The sequence below is a fragment of the Seriola lalandi genome, unplaced genomic scaffold (genome assembly GCF_002814215.2).
Source record: "Seriola lalandi dorsalis isolate HSWRI2012SDOR001 ecotype SW California unplaced genomic scaffold, Sedor1 jcf7180002054688, whole genome shotgun sequence".
NCBI lineage: Eukaryota > Metazoa > Chordata > Actinopteri > Carangiformes > Carangidae > Seriola > Seriola lalandi.
The window spans coordinates 60,692-83,096 of record NW_019525241.1 but is presented as its reverse complement, the minus strand read 5'-3'; the positions used below and the strand labels follow the sequence as shown (position 1 = coordinate 83,096).

Genomic DNA, 22,405 nt, shown 5'->3' with positions numbered 1-22,405 from the left:
TTTAATCTGCTCCTTTTACTTTGGTCTTGTGCTTATGGTTTTGGTAAGGCTACAAAAAAGGCACCACCCTCCAAACTATTTAAATGCAGTATCACTTTTACAACAGACCCAGGTTTGACATAATGTGTTTCATACGTAGGCTACAGACTGGTTACACAGTATATACAAAGCATTTAGAATTAGCAATCAGCTTCGCCCTCAGTTACATATCGATACAGGCCCAGTCCTGGAACGGTTCACCTGAGAAGCAGCCAAAAGCCGAGACCTATCAGCGAGAGTGGCGGTTCTGATGGGTTGTGTCTCTCTGTTTTCATCTCCTGTATCCTTAGTTGTGCTTACAGCCTCTTTTCTCCCCCGGGACACAAAGATATTAACTTTCAGCGTGGGGTGGCTGCCAACTTCCTACAACTAACGGCGCATTGTGTCCATCATGGGGACTGCTTTGGACTGGCATCTCATAGATTCTGGCAGCATTAGCCAAAGCAAGGAGTTGCTCCATCAGTGCTTTTTGGAGGTCAGTCACTTAATAGACCATTTTAAATGTGTTACACTGAACCTGTAGAATTTCCAGTTTTTTTTTTTTGTTGTTGTTGTTGTTTTAACGGGGGCACTGTGTGATTGCGCTTCACTGAAGACCTCTAATACCCCTCTCTCTGAGACTGCAGTTAGAGAGTGCTAAATTAAAGAGCTCTCTGCTTCCACTGTGCCTGCTGGAGCAGTTTTTTTTGTGGGCAAGTACCAGGTGCCCCATTCATATATTGACTCTCTGCTTTTAAATAATTAAACGCTTAAGAACCGCTATCCTGTCCCTCTGCTTGCTTGGGTCACCATCTTCAGCAAACTGGATTTTTGACAAACAACCTCTTGTCAAGACCTGTTGAACTAATTTTTCTTTAGCTTGGCAATACCCTAATCCAAAACCTTAGAAATATGTCCGTTGTATACTTAAAGAGCCTTGTGTAAGTCTTTTCAGGAAACCTGAAAAAATCTATGTTGTTCCATTTTGGAGATCCACTTTGTTCACTGTCATCTCAAGCACAGATATACAAACAGACCTGAATAAGACTCCTGTACTTTTTTTTTGTTTTTATAAAGTTACTGCAATGAATTGGGATCAAAAGTTAATGGGATTTGCCAACTTCTACACACAAAACAGCAAAAATAAAGTGTTAGCAACAGATCAGGAGAAATTAAATGATGGTGGTGGGATGGTGGGGGCTGCAGATTCAGAGAAGATACTATTTTATTTTCTCTACTTCCTCCAAAATACAAGGACACACAAAAACACACACACACACACACACACACACACACACACACACACAAAAGGCTTCTTGCAGCAGCTGTCTACTGTCAATTTTAATTCCTTTCTAGGATCTTCATTTTGAAAAGTACAAAAGCTGTACAACAGCAGTATTTCCAGTATTTAGGAAGAAAACTGATTTCACTCTTCTTTATATCGCCCTCAAAAAAGTATAAAGCAGAACCTGCCTGTGGGGCGACTCGTGCACCACAGACGCTTGTGTTCCAGTAAGAGGTGTTCATTTTAAAGGTGTACAAAATGATCAGATTTCAGGAGCGCGAATACAGCAATAGGATGATCACAAAATGCTATAAAATAGTGCTTTATTGCTAAAGATAACTGTAACTACAACCCAACCCCAAAACCCACCACTGATCTTATTATATGCAGTCTGCTATACTCCCCTTTGGCTAATAAAATAAAATGGATCATCCACTGAAATTGGCATTGACATGCACTAAAGCTACATAATATCTTGAAGGAAACCCCCATCATTGCAGTAAGGACACCTGCCTGTGTAGTTCCTGTTTAAGTGTAGCAAGTTAGGCACACTGTTTTTTTTCTTGTATATACTCAGGTTTATTTATGGAGACAGACAAAAGACAGAGGACAAACAGACTTAAAGCACCAAAATGAGGATGAATAAGAGAGAGACACAGCGATGGGGACACACACTAACAGAAAGACAGACAGATCAGCAGACAGATAGGACCGGGAGAGGCTGGCAGACGGAGCAATGTGTATGTGTGTGTGTCTTTATGCCCCAGCTGAGCCTCAGCAGAGCTGCAGCACAGAGGCCAAGTTAAATGGGAAGGGGAGATTAAAGGCAGTGCCGGGGCCTGCAGCCTCTGTATTCAATCACCGCTCTCCCCCACACCTCAGCCTGCATGCTGATCAAGCTGCAGTGAAAGGAGCCGTGCACCCTGCCACTCCCATACACACGTGCTAAGACTATACACTTATCAGATTTTTTTTCCCGTAGGATTATCAAAAAGCATCAGAGTGATGAAGACTCTGCAAAATCATGTTGGAATCGCCGCAGCTCACCATTTAACACCAACAGCCACACTGAAAATAAAAAAAAGCAGCATTTACTTACATACATTTATTGATTTTATATACAATTTAGTGATTTTGAAATCCATTGGAGAAAAACATGGGTGTTTAAAATCTCCTTAATACTCCATCAACCTTTTGACAGCTTCAGATGATCAGGATTATCGAGCCCTTCACAGTAGGTCGGTGGGTAGGTAAAGGTGGGAGACAGAGAGGGGGTGACATCTGCTCTGGTGTATGAGTGCGTATGTGACCAGCCTGGTTAATGTCACAGTTACTTATCAAACTACACCTTCAGTCAGATTTATGCATCTCTGTGGAGGTGGAGGTGTCCTTGTGCTGCAAATATAGATGGTTGTTGCGTAGGAGTCTAAACGTTAGTTCAGCGTTCACCTATTGAATGTTGCAACATTTCTGCAACACTAGGTGGATGATTCATGTAGGAATGAAGGTTTCCCTTGATTTTCAAATCATTACTTCCTGTAATATGGAGTATACTATTTATCTGTTTTTGTGGGATTTCTCTGCATATATGAGGTTCGATTTTGAAAACACGACTGCGGTTAATTAATCAAAAATAATTTTTAAATTAGTTTTCTGAATTATTCTTTCATATTAGTTTGATTATGTGGTAATAGAGTAAAAGTACACTCTTTGAGATGGAAAAAAACATTGTTTGACCCTCTGTTTTTTATTATATCCTCAGTTTTGCATATGTGGGAGAATCTGACTGTCTTTGTCGTGCTGATTTAAGGTTTTTGCTGCAGTAACAGCTGGGAATATCTATCGCGTGCTTCTATGTTCAGCATTTTATTTTGGTGACAAGAGGAACTGGAGCATTGTTCATGGATAGTTTAGAGTAACTTTAGGGCAGGCGTCTGCACTTGTTGCACTGCATACTTCACTTGTTGAATGCTGTTCTGCAATCGAGCCTACTACATGGTTTACGTTTCCATTGTTTGCCCTTTAGTCCATTCACTTAATGGAAACATATTTTGCCACACAGCCAAACTGTAAACTCCCATTTTAACATGGAATGTAATTGAAAGAAATGACTATGGGCTACAACTATTCTATTAGTTCATTTATGGCACTATGGCATTTATGGTTGTATTGTTAATTAGGTGCACAGAAGGTATCATTGTTTCAGCACATACAATATTCCTCAGTATATGAACACACAGGCTCTCACAAGCAAACATATGTTAAAAATCCTGGGGTACTGAATGTATTTTTCCTGGGAAACATGAACAGATTAATCTCAATTTGGGGTCTCATACCCTGGTGTCATATAGTGTCAGGCCATGTCATGCATTCATTACATACCTGAGATAATCATGTTTGTATTCCTTTCACATATTGATTGAGGGTGATGATCGCTGAGAGGTAGAGTGTTTGCAAGATCATTACCAAACCTTTCCTCAAGTTGTTCTATTTTTTCTTCACCACCTACAGTGTCTGCCGACATGAGAAACATATAAGAGCAAATAAAAAGTAGCTCAAGTTGACCAGTCACGCTTCTTGCGGTTTCCATATTGTACTAGTAGCCCCGAGCATTTTTGAAGAGTTGCACAGCTCTGACTGTGCCTCCGGCAGGGCTACAGAGCTTCTGTGACACCCTGATGCAGAAACATAAATCCATTACTCTTTCTATGTTGGTGACCGCGACTTTGACTTAGGAGGTTAGTGGTGTTTCCTCCTGGCCATCTCTGCAGCTCCACATTTTTCTGCACGTCATGTTTGGAAAACATGTCAGTCGTCCTCACAGAATCCAAAATATCCCCACAACAATGATCTTCTTGAGGTAGGGATAAAGACTTTGTGAATGTCCCGCCCCCTGCTGAGTGCCTGTGTGTCTGCTAGTAGAAGTGGAAGACGGAGAAAAAGCAAAAATAAAGCTTGAATACAAAGAAAGTAAGTTTTAAAAGTAAAACACAACTGCAGTTAAGCTTGCTATCTCCTGCATCTACATGCAAGAATCCATGCATACAGTACACACAATTGTGTTCACACACAACCACACGCACACACACTTTCGGATGCTTTATTATAGATTTGCACACATTGGAGCCCACTCAGGCCTGATCAGGAGCCTAACTGTCTGACATACCTTGCGTCTGTCCCCCCCAAGGGTGCTGGAATAGAGGAATGATTGGACTTTCACATGTTCACCCAGGGGTCTTTAGTTTGTGAAATCATAGCAACATTTAAGGGACTTTACCTTATCATCATTGCCCTGCAGTGATGTATTCTCTGGGGGTGGAAAATGTGCTTAATTGCAGTAGTGAAGTGGCACTGTTGTGTGAGTGTGTATATGCACATAAGCTTTCCTGTGTTACCAAGGGTTACCGGGGTCATTTGTTTTCCCTTTTCTCCAACCGTTTTAATTGATGATCAGTCATTGTTTCATGCCAGCACCCTGTTATTAAGCAGAGTTCATTATTCTAAAACACTAACGCTGGGGAAAAGAGGGCATCTCATGGGAAAACAACATTCTTTTCGTGCTTTACACAAGGTCACAGCAGGAAAAAGGAGGCCCTTGCTTCATTATGAAAACCCTATTGAGCTACACAGGAACTGAGTTGAATTTATTTAAATACGTGTCAATGCAACAACAAAAAAAACAAGCATTAGGTTAATAAGAATGTGTCTCAAAGCCTCTGTATTCTGAATGCAGCTTCACAGACGTATTAGCATGCTAGGGCCTCAGTAAGATAGTGAGGTCTACCATCTAAGGCCGCTGTTATCAATTAATGTATTGATTATTTTTGCTATTAATCAATTGAATATTTAGTCTGTGAAATGTCAGAAAATGTTTATTGATGAGTTGATGTCCATGGTAATGACATCAAATTACTGTGTGGTCCAAACAACAGTCAAAAACCAAAGAATTTAGGATTTTGAATGATTATAAAACAGAGATACAGCAAATCCTCACCAGGGCTGGAACTACATTTTTTTTTTTTTATTATTAATTAGACTAGTGATAATATTCTTGATTAATAAATATATTGTACTTACTATCAATTTACTATTACATTTTTGGCATTTGGCATCAGAATTTTCTGCCAGTCAATTAATCAATTGACCAATCATTGCTGTTATCCTCACATTTAAGAACCTTTGACCAACAAACTGGTATTTTTGCTTGATAAAGTGTTTAATATAATTTAGTGAAGCTATTCAGTAATAATCAAAAATCTTGTTGATAATTTCTTTTGTCAATCAACTGATCATTTTGGGGCCACAATGTATTAATTACTCGTTCATCCAGCCACTTCCATTTTATAATGACAGAAAGTAGTTTTCCCACAAGTCTACATTCATGCTAGCTCTGTACTAAATGCTAATGTGGCAGGTTTTGTGTTTACCATGTTCACCATCTTTTGTTAGCATGCTAATATTTTCCAATCAGCATTAAACGCAAGGCATAGCTGTAATACTGAAGTCATGTACCAACTTGTGTACTTATTGTCTTGTGGTTTGAAATTGAACTTGTGAGAACATGCTGGGAGCAGATATTTTTTTAATGAAGGAAGTAGGTGGCAGCTTTCATAAGTTTAGTTGTAGCTGTGGTTGCATGGCAACATTCATTTAGCTAATGGTTGTGAGTATGTGTGTGTGTGTGTGTGCATGTATGAGACAGAGGGAGAGAAGCTGAGCTGTCTTGTGGTTATATTTGGCATTTAAATGCTACATTTTTGCTTATATTCTCCCATAAATGCGTGTGTTTATGTTTTAGTGTGTGTCAGTGCTTCTGTGTGCTTGCTGCTTGCCCAAGCATTTTAGTGGGGGAAAAAAAGGGGCAGAAAAAAAAAATCAAATCACTTTTCAAAGTGGCTCCACAAAGCAAGCGAAGCGCTCAGACAAGCTTGCTTCACCCAAAATAGATCAGCCAGACCACAGTTCTCTTGCTCTCCCTCGTCATGATGAGAGAGTGCTCCCAATGAGAATTGTCTCCAGAACTTTCTCTGACTCATGGAAGTATAGGCAGGGTATTAATAATTTCAAGCCTAGCTTCATGATGAGTTTTTGGTCACTCTATCAGTGTTAGGGCAGAAAATGAATGTCTGCCATAAGTCAAGGCAGTTTTAGGAGAGTTTCGTTCTTTCTAACAGCAATCTACTGCTTCTTAAAAAATGGTGGAACATTAGCTGTAGGTTTTTTTTTTTCATTTAATCATATTTTTTCCAGTCTAGATATTGGCTTTGTTTAAATTTAAGCACCAATGCGATTCAAAGAGTAAAGATATTTTTGCAGCCTCCCAGAAGCAGGAAGTCATTTAATGTTTTAAAGGAATAATTTGACACTTTGGAAGTATGCAAATTCTATAAATGAGAAGATTGATACCACTATCTCACTAGAAGTTGGAAGCCAGCAGCTGGATAGCTTAGCATAAAGACTGGAAACAGAGGGAACAACTACTCTGGCTCTGTTTGAAAGTAACAAAAGCGACTTTCCACTAACTCTGAGTCTCACTAATTAATATATTGTCATTTTTTGTCTTTTTTTCTCACAGACTGAGGCTAGCTGTTGTCTGCTAGCTAAGTTAAGCTAAGAACCTGCTAGCTCTAGCATGAACGCACTGATGCGATAGTGGTGTCAATCTTCTCATCTAAAAAAAGTTTTTTCAGATCATATCTGGTCATTCGACTACATTGCTCTGAACGGGAACATTATTTTTCACACTTTTGAAAATTAGTTTTCCCATGATTGTCAAAGTCCAGACTCCAAATAAATTGAAGTCAAAGTAAATAGCTGGGTTCATTGTTTTTGTACTTGACTCTCAAGTGCAGGTTGTAGTGGAGATTTCATTTAGGCCATACATCATCAGACTGCTCTTTTCCCTAAAGCAGTCATTTTGTCTGCTCCGCTCTCCATCCCGTTACACCACATGCTGTTCAGTTGGCTCTTCCAGCCTCTGATTAGGCTTGTTAAAAGGATTCATTTAAAAACTAGCCCACCAGGCCTCAGGGTAGAGGGATGACATCAAGGTTCTACTAATGCAGCGTTTGGATCCAAAATGGGATTTCAGACTTGCAGTCTTGGCGCCGGACTCTTCTCTCTCATTTCGAACAGCTGTAGCATGCTGGAGTGATATAGCATTTTAGTCTGGCAATGCCTAACTTGTAGGTTTTACACACACACACACACACACACACACACACACACACACACACACTCTGTCCTCTCCAGCAGAACAGATGTGATGCTAGTTTCCAGCTACATCAAGCTGCCATGTAGTGTTTCTGGGTTAAGTGGAGAATATGTGGTAAAGAAATGTTTTTGTTAGCAAGGCTTTGTCCATTACACGCATCGTTTTGATGTTTAGAAAAGAGCATGTCTGTGTGTTGGCATCCTTGTAATTCATATTGCCTCAAAGCCAAACACACACACAAGTCACTCAGCTCCTCTGAGACACCATGACAACAATGTTTGCCTAATACACAAATCAATATGTTATTTTTCAGCGCTTAAGGTTCCTCACCTTACACAGCATATTTTTAGCCCTGCTAGCAAGATCGCAGCGCTCTAAGGATGCCGAAGTCAGTCGCTTGTATGGCTCAAACCACAGTGGTCCGTCTGAGTGCAAGGAGCAAAATGACTCCTACAGGCTGGTTTGTCCACCACCAGCTCCCTGAGAAATCCTTTTAGAAATGAACATAATAGAGTCATAAAAACATAACATAAGCAATAAAAAGCCCACCTCCATCCGTACACTCTCATCGATACGATACGAACTGATGCACCCTGGTACGGGCAGTATCCAAATGTTTGCAGTGTTACTCGTCGACCCTCGCTCCACTGACCTACAGTATCACCCACGATTTGCCACATCACAACCTCTCAGAGTTGTTGTTGCCAGACTGGGTGAGGTTTTCCCACACCTGCTTGTCCTTTAATTGGGCTGGTGTGTATTTATTTTGACAGGTTGTCATGATTTGGGATACTGTTTGTACCATTAGGGTGATTTTCATCTACAGAAAGTTAGGCTATGTTCTACGGTTTTGCAAATCCTACTTTAAAACCGTCAGCGCCCCATTGTTGCAATTTGTGTCAAAAGTTGGAGCCATTACATCTGAATATACAGACATGATGTACATATTTTAGATTCAGTGTGACTTACACTTCCTGAAGACATCATTGTTTTCACTCCTTGTGCTCCACAGCTTGTCTGAGGATCATCACGTGTCTAAGTTTTCTTCAGTATGTGTAAACAAATACAGGTAAAAAAAAAAAGGGGGGGGGGGGGCTTAAATTGTAGCTTGCAACTGACTGAATCCATGGCAACTTGCAAAAGTTTATATCTGTTCATAGAAGTGAAGGTTAATGTAACATTATCCAAAAGTCTGGACACATTTTTCCATAATGGGAAACTCACATAGGAAAATTGAAAATGTTTATGATGATCGATTCTGGCTCTGACTAGGCTACTTTTTTTTTTGTCAAATCTGGTAGCACTGCTCAGTATCATCATTCAGTCAAATCAAACACAAACATCTTACATACACACTCCTTTCAGTGGTACCAGGATCTTAGATGTTTCAGATGGTCAAACATCCAAAAATCATTTCAGGAATCATATAAGAAATAACATCAGATCTTGTCTGATAATCTTCAGATTCAAAGTTTTGTTTTTTTTCCAGTATCAAAGTAATCCAGGTGACTGTCGTCTATTTGGCCCTGACAACAAACTGTAGTCATCTAAGCAACGTAATGCAGAATGTAAACAAATTGACAAAGAAACACGGTGTGCAGATAGATAGATGAAGAAGTTCGATACTCCAAGATTCATGTGCAGTGAAGGATAAAGCCTGACTGATGTACCACTGGTGTTATTTTACCTCATCGTCAGATAGATATTGAGTGATGATGAGCTGAAGTCAGGGACCGCCTGAAAAAACGCCTGCAAAATGGCCAGGAGCTTCTCAGATTTTATAGTCTCTTTACTTTAATCTGGAAATGATTTATCTATTAATTATTTATTATGCAAATTATGTTTTATTCATTTTATGTTATGAATCTTATTATGTGTGAGGAAATGTCAGGAGAAAACAACTTAATGAAGCAGTTTAGATGATTGCTAATAACTTCAGATGTAAGCCACATCCAGTTCTGACATCAATCTGATTACAGATATTAATTGTGATATGAGCAGATTCAGATAAAGATGGTAGTTTTGTGTTCCACCCCTTTTTATTATATAATGTAATGGTGTTGTGATTACATAGCCAGTATCAACTGAAAGCCAGTACATCGCTTTCGCTCAGAGTAAAATACATTTAATTTATTGCTCAGGACCTGTGAGATGTGGTGTTGATTTACCATTAGCAAACATTTCTTCGCTATTTCTTTGGATGGGAGCCCTCAGCTTTCATATGCATACTGCCACAAGAATGAGGACTAATTATAAACTCATACTGTTGGACTGCACTTGAGTGTCTTTGGTAAATTTCATGACAGCCTGCATTTTTGTGTCAGATTCAGAAGGACACTCAGAAATGCTTTTGGAAAAAAGCTGTTTCTTGTGCAGCGCAGTATGGAATCCCAGCGTGTTTCCAGCCCTCTGCAGATTTTCAAAGGACAAAAAAGAACTATACCTACCCCTCCTACCAAGCCTAAACCACACATTTTATAAATATCTAAGCATTTGATTCAGCGGATTGAGACTCAAAGAAGCAGCTCTTAGTTGTATTTGGATCTCTTGAGCAGCAAAAACACATTCATATTTGAATAATTTTCAAATATGAATGTAAAAGAGCCTCTTGGTAAAAAAAAGAGAATAAAGAAAACACAGACAGACATGTGGGCAAAAGATATAATGAGAAGAGGGGGAAAAAATAAAATACCATGTTTCCCCGCGTTGTAGCTCTGCTGGACATTTGTCAAACGGCTGTGTATGGCAGAGCAGTTGTAATGTGCCGAGGAGCGGGAGGAGAAATAATAAAGCAAAGGAGCATGTCAATAACATTACGTTGTATTAAGCCATACGCTCTGCCATATGAATCCATCTTCTGCCACAGTCAGAGCTTTCATTTCACTCTAGGGTGGCCACACATACATTTTAATCAGCCATTTGGCTGGCCAAGCTGACAACTGCTCAGCAACAGAAGCTGATAAGGGTGGTGATAAATCATAGCACGACTGGTACCAGCTTTGGGTTCCTTTCTGAGAACACTCGCCAGTTTTAGATTTTTCCCACTATTCAACGAGGCTATTCCAGGAAACAGGATTATTGTTTCCTTTCTTCGCAGTCCAATTTTTTTTCACAGGATGACTGTGTTGAGACTGGACTGCATCTTGCATCTTTGCTTGTGTAAAAGTTGTTAATGAAAGATGCTATGCAAAAGTACTGAAGTTTTCTGGACCAAATGTGTAGTCATGCTTTTTGGAAACCGCCTTGCTTGAGCTGTGAATCCTGTAATATTTTCTAACCTTTTTCTGCAGATCCCTCCAGGCCAGTAGAAAGAGGAATACTTTCTCGTATTGGGGAGGTTTTGTTTCAGTTCTTGATATTTTTTTTTTCCTCTTAGTTTTTCTGTGTTTAAGAATGGCAATGTATGTGGTAATCCTGGCACTGCGCTCTGGCGGCTGAGCCACAGGGATGCTTGGAGCAGTTTGTTTTAGAAAAGAAGGAATGAAGTTGACTGCTGCTTTATTGGAGGACTGAGACCAGCTCATCCTCAAGTTCTCTCACACATTATTTGGAAAGATTGCAAACACCTAGAACGCTTGCAGCTGAAAACAACTAAAACGCAAATTCTCTTTTGCAATTCTCCGTGGCCTCTATCAACTCGTATACTTGAAATTCACACAACAAATATTTGATACACACAAAAGTCTTGTGCAGGGAACTTGAATAACAAGTCAAAGACTAAACAGATTTATTACTCTGGGTCATAGCTTTTAGCCCAGAGTGGTGTGGCTCAAGGATTAGCAATGTCAGTTCAAAAAATTACAGGACGGATCACATTCATGGTCCCCAGGGGATGAGTCTTAATTACTTCGATGATCAGCTGACTTTTCCTCTAACCTTTCCTCAACCATGACAACCTCATACAATGACACTTTTTTCTTTTAGTGAAATTTCTTGACAACTGTTGGATGGAGTACAGTGAAATTTGGTATGATAGATAGATAGATAGATAGATAGATAGATAGATAGATAGATAGATAGATAGATAGATAGATAGATAGATAGATAGATGGATATTTTATTTATCCCCTAGGGGAAATTCATGAAACATGGACATTTATGGCCCCCAGAAGACGTCTATGATCCCCTGATTTTTCATCTAGTACCATCAGCAGGTCAAAGTTTTCACTTATCTGGTGAAATATGCTAACATCTATTGGATGATTTGGCACCAAACCTTTGTGCCAACAGTCCTGGTAACTTGAGGGTCCATCTTGATGACTTTGGGGATTCTATGACTTTTCATCTGGTTCCACCATCAGGTTGATATTTGTGGTCTTCAGTGAAGCTATTGCGTCATTGCCATAAAAATTTGGTATTGAAATTCATGTTCCTCTTGGGATGATTTTTACTAACTTCCACAATCGCTTCACCTTTCATCCACCACTATCATTAGGTCACAACTATATTGTGCAGTATATTGATTTATGACCAAATTCTTGCAAAAACAAAGACATTTGCATCAGCTTTAGAGCTAATTGGCTAATATTAGTATGCCAACACTAAAATTAAGACGGTGTAAACATCAGCATTTCAGCATTGTCATTATGAGCATGCTAGCATGCTTACGTTAGCATTTAGCTCAAAACATTGTGAAGCGCAAGCTTCACAGAGCTGTTAGCATAGCTATGCTTAGTCTTATTGAATAATCATGACTTGGACCAAACTTTATGAAGTATTCTTGCTCAAGAACAAACATCACTTCCTTGGGCTCAATGTTGGTAGGTTAAAACTGAAATTGGAATGATTTCAGCCTTGATACTGTAAGTATCATTAAATCAAGTAAATATGGTTAGCCATGTGTATAAACTCCAGTAATCAAAGCCATTTTGCAGATACGGTAATTAACAGCAGAGGCAGAATAAAGAATAAATTAGCCTATATGGTCCTCATTATCATGGATACCACCTGCTGAAACACTTAAATTTAACTTACATTTTTCATAATCCTATCTTTAATGTTAACCTATATACCCACTGCCAGCAAATAAGTGCTACTGAAATATTTTATGAAGCAGAACAAAACTGTTTTATTTTTATACTAGGTTTAAAATTAAAAGATTCTTTACGAACCCCATGAAGTTAGTGCAGCTGTATTAGAGAATATACATTGAAAGACAACAGCATGAAAATGATTCTATTTCCCAGCAGCTACAGCTGTGACAGTAAAAACAAGGCCGGCGTTTGATGAAATGTAGGCAATTAATGAGCTCCATCGACTCAAGAATGGCAACATCAAATCAGCCCAAGTCTTTGAGCTTGTTGACTTCACACGTGGTACGTCAGCGCCACAGCCATCCAAGCGATTACCTGAGACATCCAAACAGTCTTTTCAGCTTCTCACAATGGAAGCGCTCCAAAGAAGAGGGAACTGACAAAGAGAGGAAGCAGGAAGCAGGCACTCAGTAGAAGATCTGCAGAGATGGTGGGTGGGGTAGGATGCAGGAAGTAAACGCATACACACACACACACACACACACACACACACACACACACACTGGGGCTTACATGACAAGTCATTATCCGGCATCACCCAGAGAAGACAGAAGAGTTGCAAGAGGGAGGAGGAAGTTAAGTGAGGAGGCATGAAGGAGAAAAGAGCAAGCAATATAAAGGAAGAAAGGAAGGCAGAGGAAGAGGAGGAGAGCAGGAGAAGGGGGTGGAGGAGGTGGGGGTTTGGTCTTGATCTCTCAAGTGCAAGAGACATAACAGAATGGATTTCGTTGGCATGCATTTTGAGCAAAGGCATCCACTGCTGCAAATCTGTAATCACTCCTCCTATCGTCGTTGTAGACGTTGTATTTGAATAGATTAGAAATAAAATAGAAATTCTAATAGATACAAACCAGATACTACACACTCTCCAACACTGAGAACACATCTTTGGTTGAATTAACATGTGTCATGGTGTTTACTCGTAAATTCACAAACTATTTTTGCTTTCACGTACCTTGAAAAAAAGACTTCACAAAAAGCAGAAAATGTACAAGATGTGACAAAAAAAAGAAGAAGAAGAAGAAGAAGAAAAAAAAGAACAGTAAAGAAAACAGTGACAAGCTTGATAAGAAAAAACTGTATATCACATTTTGTTTTGTTTATTTAGATAGTTTTAGAAGTGTTTTGTTTATGGATTGCGAAAATTTCCACACATCCTAACAGAAATTGTCAGGAAGTTGAAAACGAGGCTGATTTTCAGACAGCTTGGTGATGCGTGGTTCTCGCAGGACGGCTATTTTGCAGTTGGTTTTCTAATGATGTGCATGCATTTTTATGTAAGTTCAGTAAGTGTCCGAGTGCGTGTGTCTGGAAATAAGTCATTGTGTGGGAAAGTAATGGGGGTGGATTAGAAGCATCAATAAAAGAGAAATGTTATTGGTTGTTAAGAGTACAAGTTCTAGTTACTTGTTATTCCAACTGTAACAGCAGAATGAGATGACATTTCTCTCTGTACCCGCACGTACAAAGCTTTTAAAAGCTGGGAGTTTACTAGGGCTGCTAAGAAAGAGATTTTGTTGAATGGGAAGATTCATAATTGAGCTTGTTATATATATATTTAAGTTGAATAGCTGCTTTTCGACGTCACAAATGTGACCATGAACTTCTGGCCCCAGGGGTGGCATCTTTTCTTCATTTTTTTATTTCCATAGAAACTGGAGCTGAAGTCTTATTGTTCATATTGTCATGTTATGTTTGTTAACACGCTACTGTATGGAAGTTATATGTTATTGTGGTGGTATTACATTGCAGCGTTTGTATGTTTTTCAATGCAGAAATGTAACAAAAAAAAAAAGAATGACTAGCCTACAGCTTATATTAGATTCATTATGGTAAAGGAGGGTTTCTATACATATACAGACATGCCATTAAAATAGCTACATGCTGGCATTTTCTCCATCTATGGCCATGGCCACCACAGGTACCAGTGTGTGGATGAATCCTGATAGATCCCCATTACCCCAGGTGTGACCCCTCGCAGCTCAGTTCATTAAGCCAGCTACCCAAGTGTTCGGGACTCAAGTCCAGATTTAATCACACCTTCCATCCTCTTGCCAATCACAATTAGATCCTGATAAGCCTCTCCAGGATGGCACCCGAGGGCCTCCACACACAGACAAAGGTTAATTTGCAAGCAGCAAGGGCCCGGCTACAAGGCCAAAGGTCACCTGATTGAATACATGGAGGATGTGTGTGTGTAAGATGGTGGGGGGGTGGGGGGTGCCTTGGCAGCAATTACAAAGTTCATCAGTATTCATGCGTTTCATTTGTGGCTAATGGGTACATTACCTTCAAAGAGGTGGGCTGATAGGATGTGGCCCTTAATGGGAAATAGCTTGTGGGTAGTCTTTTGGTAGCTGAAATCTAAAAGTAATTTTTCCACCATTGTCTTTTAAAGTCCCTTCACACATGCAGTCACATCTGTGAGCTGCTCAGAACCGCAGCAGTGTTCCTGCGTCGGCTCCTGAGCAGCTCCACTGGAGCTGTTCGGGGTTAAAGATCCTGGGTTTGTGAAACCACATGCCTCCTGACATAAAAATGACAGATTCAAAAATGGCTTTCTCACTGTATATCCAACGTGGTTAAAGTTGGTTAAACAAAAACACTTAAAAAAAAAAAAAAAAAGTCAAATTACACTGGGTTGTCTATGCCTTTCATGAGTTAAGCCGGGTCATTAAAGTCACACTGTGTAGCTTTTGAAAAACACATATCCCCTTTCACTTTTTTTGCTGGGTTTTGCTCTTATGTCTTCACTTTCTCTGGTGACTGTTGTAGCTAACTAGCTTGTTGCTAATGATTGCAAAGTAGTTAACTAACTTTACTAAGTCGATAAAGCTAATAAATTTGGCGGGTCAATGTATGAGCCAACATTAACTTATTACAGATGGATCAGTGGATATGTCGCCTGATGGTAATATTGAATTGCAGAAGAGAAATGCCACACTTAATTTGAGATCATTTAGTGTCACTTGAGTTGATTGTGACACTGTAAGATGTCTTGCATCATATGTATGTTGGTCACAATTCATTAAAAGAAAAAAATTTCACAGGTCCATATCAAAATTGGTGTTTATTTTATATGATTATGTTTTAACAAATTAGTTGATATATTGTTACTAGATATAAACTTAGCCCCAATCAAAAATCAAATATCAGTCAGGCTATGAAATGAGATTAAATGTTCTTGTTAAGTATTTTTGTATGCAGAAAGTCTTGCTGTAGATAAATACATGCACTAATACAGTACATGCACTTGTGTCAGGCGCTGCTGTGAGGCCCACTCCTTAGAACTTGGTAATGTTAGTGCTGTGCCAACTGAGCTACAAAAGATTTTGAAAAAATAACAGCAACATGTTACAGAATACAAATTTCTCAGAAGAGACAGACGAGTTTATTTTGCCCTGTTTATGATTTCATCTCTCTGACCTCGCATCCTGTGGTGCAATGTCATTTCCAGGCCAGCTGGCAGCGGGAACATGTGAGATTGTGACGCTGGACAGGGACAGCAGCCAACCACGGCGGACCATCGCCAGGCAGACGGCCCGCTGCGCCTGTAAGAAGGGCCAGATCGCTGGAACTACAAGAGCCAGGCCCGCCTGTGTGGACGGTAAGAGGAGGAGGAGGAGGAGGAGGAGGGGCAGGGGCAGGGAGATCCCAGCTTATATTTGAGCAAAAGCTTGCTTTTAATCAAACGTAAGCATGTTTTTTTCCTAAGGCATGTTCGACTTGCTTTGAATCATGTTGCTGTTGAAGCACGCAAGGCAAAATGAAGTGAATTCTGCCAAATCAAAATGCTGAATCACGTCATCAGTCTCAGGGCAGTTAGGGTTTGGCTGTTTTTAAGTAGGGGCTTAAGGTGGATAAACCTACAGTGTGGAGCAAAGTGGATCACGGGGCTGTCTTTGTGATGTTCGCAAAGCCTGCGCCAAACCAATTTACAGTTGAATCATTTTAAAAAAGTGGCTGCAGGGGGGGTTCTAAGTCCCCCACCAACAGATGGGCTTATATTTCATGGAGTAGACACTGTTTGTGGAACAGTGTCTGTTTCAGTGGAGTTAGACTGCTTTTGTGTTATCATTATCGCTGTTAGAGCTAAATCAATTAGTCGATTATTCAGTGAAGTGATTAACAGAAAATTAACTGCAAATTGATTGACAAGCAATTTAAGTCTTTTTTTTCAGCAAAAAATAAAAAATCCCACATTTTCTGAAAAAGGGATTGAAAAAATATTTGAATCTATTTCTTTGAGTCATTGTAAGAAGCAAATATCAGCCCCTGCACACTGCCAGTAGTTAATTATGATAAATTTGAATAACTTTATTAAAATTTTGGTTAAGAAGGAAGTAAAATTATTATGGGAACATGAGTACATTTATTTTTGTTACTTGGATACATCATGTATTCCCCTATGCACCTGTCTAAATACAGTACATGTGTGCAAAGATCAGTTTCACTGTATAAAATGTAAATTTGTAAATATGTATTTCCAAAATGTCAGCTTTTCATAAAACAAAAACAGCGTTTCCAGCATTAATAGGCCTTTTTACTAATATGTTAATGGGGTTTTAAATGGTTTATGACTCTTAAGAGGTGGGTGATATTTTACAACCCATAAAGGAAAAATTGAGAGTTGCCAAATTTGAAGATACATGTTTTTTCACTGGGCAGTGGCTAATTATCTAAGAGAAAAGACAGACTTTTTGTGTACAGCGCAGAGGAAGAGGCTCATTAGTTGTTGCTATGACATCCTCACATACATCTGTGTAATGGGAAGAAGCTTGAACTTTTCTGAGACGTTCCTCTGGTCACCATCTTACCCTCATGACAGCTTTTAAGAATTTCTTATCTTTGTCTGACATCTTCATAGCGGGCCCGCAGCCTCTCAGGGTGCCTGTCACTGAGTCTCTCTCACATGATGTGGCCTCTAGCCCTGGGAGGGGAGGGGAGGGGAGGGGAGGGGAGGTTATGTGGGCAGGTGAAGGCAGAATAAACAGCTCTGTTTTGCTGGGAAAGACCCGCGGTGAACTGCACCTGAAGACGTGGATGTCTTGTTTTTCTCTGTGATACAACTGTGCCTTCACAGTTGTGTCTCTGATTGGAGGTGGTGCCCATCCTCAGTGCTCTGTTTGACTGGTTTTACCTGCTGATCATATGAGGTGAAGGCTTTGCACCGAGTGTGAGTGGACGGAGGGTTGCGCCAGTTTGTGTGGCAGATGGAGCTGAACATTACAGATTTGACCTTTTATCCACTTTCTTTTTTTCTTTTTTTTTTTCCTTCAACCAAACTCCTTCACACTGAGATTTGTGTGCTTGGTCTGAGTCCTGTAAAGAGAAATCTGATCTCGTAGACACGACCACAAGCGTTCCAGTCACTGCTGTCTCTGCTCATGACTCCTTTGCCGGTGAATAAGTCATACAGATGTTGCATAAATCCACAGTATCCAGATACTATCAGGAGGTATTTGTCACAACGTGGGCTCCGTGGAGCACCGTGGCATTTTGTGTAGGCTAGATACTTCTCTTTTTCTGAGGAGAGCTTAGGCTTATCAGCTAGCTTTTTAGAGACCTGTGCAGGTGGACGGCAGCTGTAGAGGTTCACAGTGCAACCAACCACCAAAAAAAAAAAAAAAAAACCCTGAAAATCATTTCATATAGTTGGTATTTCTTTGGATAAAGGCAAATAAAGGCACTATTTTCGTGGAGCACATTTCATACACAAAAGCAATTTTAAAGTACTTGACATTTTTCATTATAAGTGTAAGTATAAAGTGGTGATTGGCAAGATGAAAGCTTTTAAACTGCATTTAAAAGTAATGAAAGTCGTGTATTTTGATCCTTTATTGAGAAATCGAGAGAAAAGCAGCAGTACTTGAAAATCTGGAAGTGAGTACAGTCTTTGTTAGGATGACCTTGAGTCATACATAAGATCTTTATTCTGATGGTCTTTTTTTTCTTTTTTTTTTTTACTTTTTAAAAAAAGATTTTTTTCCAATTTCAAAAATCTATTTCACATAAATCAGAATAAAATCAGAACCTTGTGAATGGAGGCCCAGTCACTTTCCACAAATTGCACAACCTTTTTCTTTCCATTTGAAATCATTTTAGAGAAATAAGTAACTCAAATGCAGTTTTGGTTTACATACAACAATATATATTTTCCTATTTTGAAATATGAGTATTAGCAGCAGAAGTGGTGCTGCTGTTTACTCCGACAATCAAAAGACCTACGGGTCAGTGTGTGGCTGCGCTGCAGATCATAGAGATGTGACTGTGAGCAGGGCTCTGTGTGTCATCCCTCCAGTCCAGGTTTGGATACTAGTGGAAAAGCCAAATAAAGTCATATACAGTATTAATCATACACTGTATGTATAGCTATTGCAGTATCAGACATGTAGATGCACATCACTGTCCATCTGGCAGAATAAGGCTGCAGTGACTCATGTAAATCTTTCATGGCATAAAGGAGACGTTTGGTCTCTGACTTTAGTCTTGTAGGCAGTGCCTCCTTCGAGTCAATAAGAGTCTCTTCCCTCTCTTCATTGAGGGGGCATGAAATAGATCAGTGTAGGCAAAATACCAGTAACTAGCTACAACTATACTACACAATGTTTTTATCTGTGTAAACACCAGTTATGCAAATTAACTAAGTAGATTTACTCAAGTACTGTACTCTAATACAACCTTAAGCTACTTGTACTGGAGTCTTTCTCCTTCGCTAAATTTATTCAACAGCTACCTGTTCCTTTGCAGGCAAAGAGCTTTCATTCAAGAAAGTGAACTTCTTATACAACGGGTTATTCTACCCAAGAGCAGTAAGCATTAAAATGCAGCTTTTATGATAATGCATCAGACATAAGAATCCAATAATATATAGTAATACAGCTGTTAATAATATATCTGTACAATAATAAAACTGTTAGCCTTTAGTGCCTCTATTACATAAGTAAAACCTAATTAAGGTGATAATTAAGGTAATTAAGGTGGAGGGGTCGGGATTGTTTTGGTTTTTAGAGTCTAATAGATGTGTGTGCATATTTTCTGTCTGACTGTAATTTTACTCTTTCCTCCCATATTGTCACATAGCTCATACACAAACGCACTCACACACACACACACACACACACACACACACACACACACACACACCTTTATTGCCGTTCATATCACAAAATCCCAGAGCTTGATATTATTGCCATGCAAATCTGAGATGCTTGTCTCCACAAATGCAATCTTATTTGTTTATTCAGACTCAGGCTCCCGTCACTTTGGGGACACTGACAGAAAGAGAGAGAGTGAGAGAGACAGAGAGAGCCGGCATAAAAGACCCCAAACGCCACAAATGGGATTTCAATCAGTTTTAATCTACTCGAGTCCTTGAGGTCTGCTCTCTGTTGTAATATGCCTTTGCCTTGGCTGACACGATCTGTGTCCTTCATGCTTCACTCTCTGTTCACATCGGTCATCCCATGCATGCAGGATAATCCATAGCTCCATCAGCGGTCTCACCCGGCTTCCAGGGCAGTATGTGGTAATGAAAACAGAGCGAGTGCTGTAGTGCCGTTGATCCCGGAGAGCCACTCTTTGTTGTTGTGCATTTCCCATCTTCCAGTGTCCCTGTGTGTGTGTTTATTGCTTTGAGGAGGTGAAAATGGGAGATAAGCCATCGACATGATAAGCTTTCGGCGGCCGCGCTGTTTGACGCTCGAGTCCATAAGGAGACGAGTTTGGAAATAATAATAAAAAAAAAAGAAAGAAAACAAAACCTTAAAGAATTACATCTCTGCAGCTTGAAATGCTCCCTCTGACCCCTTCTCTTTCTTCCTTTATTATTTTTTCCTCTCCGCTTCTGCTCTTTGCTTTTTCCCCCCCTTTCTTTCACACACACACTCTCCCTCTTAAGGCCTTTCTCTCTCTCTCTCTACTGTATGTCTTTGATGGCTCTACCCATTTGAGGCCCATATCGCAGCGTAGGACTGCATAAGTACACCCTCACCCATCTGCAATTTCATGCTCTCGAGCTCTTTTACTTCTGTGCTTGATGACTTTTAAGAGAGCTGATATTGATTCTTATTAGGAGAGGGGGAGAGACAGAGAGCGACTATTAGAGAGAAGCAGAGAGTTACCTGGCAGCGGGGGAAAGAGTGACAGAGCTGCAGAAAGGGAGGGAAACTCCAGAGAGACGTGGAGGAGCTGAGGGTGACTGTGGATGTTGCGATGGCTGTGACAGCTCAGCGGGGGTGGGTGGGTGGTTTTGCGGGGGAGGGGGGAGGGGTCCCTGCCCGAGGTGAATGTGTTTGTGTTTGGTCTACTTTTGCCGGGATGCTGATATTAATGAAAGCCTCATAGGTGACCAGTTTAGAGGCTTAGGGCTGCAGATAACACTTTGACTGATGGTGAAGGAATGAGTGTGAGCGAAAAGAGACAGAATGATACATTAACACACAGCGGTGGACAGTACATTTACTCAAGTACTGCACTTAAATAAAATAAACTGAGGGAATCAGTATTCTATCTGCGTGATATCCATTTTCATGCTGTTCTAAACGTTTTCTTCACAGCATTTCAAAGGCTTTGTTCACCAGTTACTTTTCGTCTTTCAGATTTCTCACACAAAACGTACGATCTGCTCCTCAATTATGATATATAACATCGTATAACATGAGCTTTGAGAGCTGTGAGAGTGAACCAAAGCGGTAAAGCTGTGGGCCGCAAAACCAAAACAATGAGCTGAAAGATGCTAAAATTGATGCTCAACCGGATTCAGGTGATAGCTCTCCGCAGGCTCATTACTGCATTCATTTCACGTGGTCATGTGATGCATTATTATGGTATAAAAATATTAATTACAGCTGCCTTAAAGTCTTATTTCCTGTATGTGTTTATATTGCCTAACCTATTTTCAATGCAGTTTCCTTTTCTTAAACAGCTTCATTTTTCATTCTCGTGCAGCAGCCTGCCTCATTCCTTCTTTTTTTTCAAGCTACAGACTCAGGATTTCTTTTTATTTAATAAATCCATTAAAAAATAAAAATGGGTTGAATGAAAATGAAGAAAATAATGTTTAGGATGTAATTACTTTCAGAAGTGTTTTCATGATACTGTTTTCTTTTCCATTAACTGTATTTTATAAACAATATATCAACTACAACAATCAGCTAAACCAGGAAAATGCTCCTGTTACATTACTGCATCTGTAATAATAATACTACAATATAATGTATATGTATGTGTAGTACAACCACTACAGAAGGAGGCATTTTTCTGAGTACTCATACTTTAAAACTTTAGCTGTCAGTGCTTTTTTAAGCTTTTGAATGCAGGACGTTTACGTTTTTTGATGGCGGATCTGATTAAGGATCTGATTACTTTTATACCACCGCTAACTTGCATTGTCATATCTATAAAGCAATAAAGATTTACTCTCATCCCACTGGATGCACATGCCTGGGCAGATTGCAAATGAGGAATTGTTTCAGTGAATCAGGCAGTGATAGAGACAACAGTATGCGTCAGACTCGGTCTCTGGGCTATTAAACAGTTCCAGAGCTCCAATCATACTGCATCAGCCCACTGGTTTGATTTGATCCAGGGAGGAAAGGAGGAGGCGGCGGACTGTTGGGGAAACATGTCATGTCAGCTCCAGCAGCCAGTTAGCAACCTAGCCGCTACTGCAGCTCTGTCCAGAGGGATTGGCACTGCCAAAGATGGTCCGGTGGTGAATCTATAATGTTGCACCTTCTCTCTGTTTTCTCTTTCTCTTGGCCTTTTTTTTTTTTTTTTTGTTCTTCCTCGTTTCACATACACACATGCAGACTGAAGACTGATGACCACAGGCTGTGGCCTTGTCAGGGGGAG

General features: G+C 39.9%; 1 protein-coding gene across 4 annotated transcripts in view; it reads left to right on the top strand.

Annotated features, from left to right (window-relative positions):
• tafa5a (TAFA chemokine like family member 5a) overlaps positions 1 to 22,405 on the top strand; it is a 138,359-nt gene that overhangs the window by 67,532 nt on the left and 48,422 nt on the right. For all 4 annotated transcript variants that reach the window (XR_015438269.1, XR_015438270.1, XM_023422923.2 and 1 more), the window contains exon 2: positions 16,008 to 16,157. Coding sequence is in view for 2 of the 4 variants with exons in the window: in XM_023422923.2 (XP_023278691.1) it covers positions 16,008 to 16,157 (150 nt within the window). In the remaining 2 variants the exon portion in view is untranslated. The remainder of the gene's footprint in view (positions 1 to 16,007; positions 16,158 to 22,405) is intronic.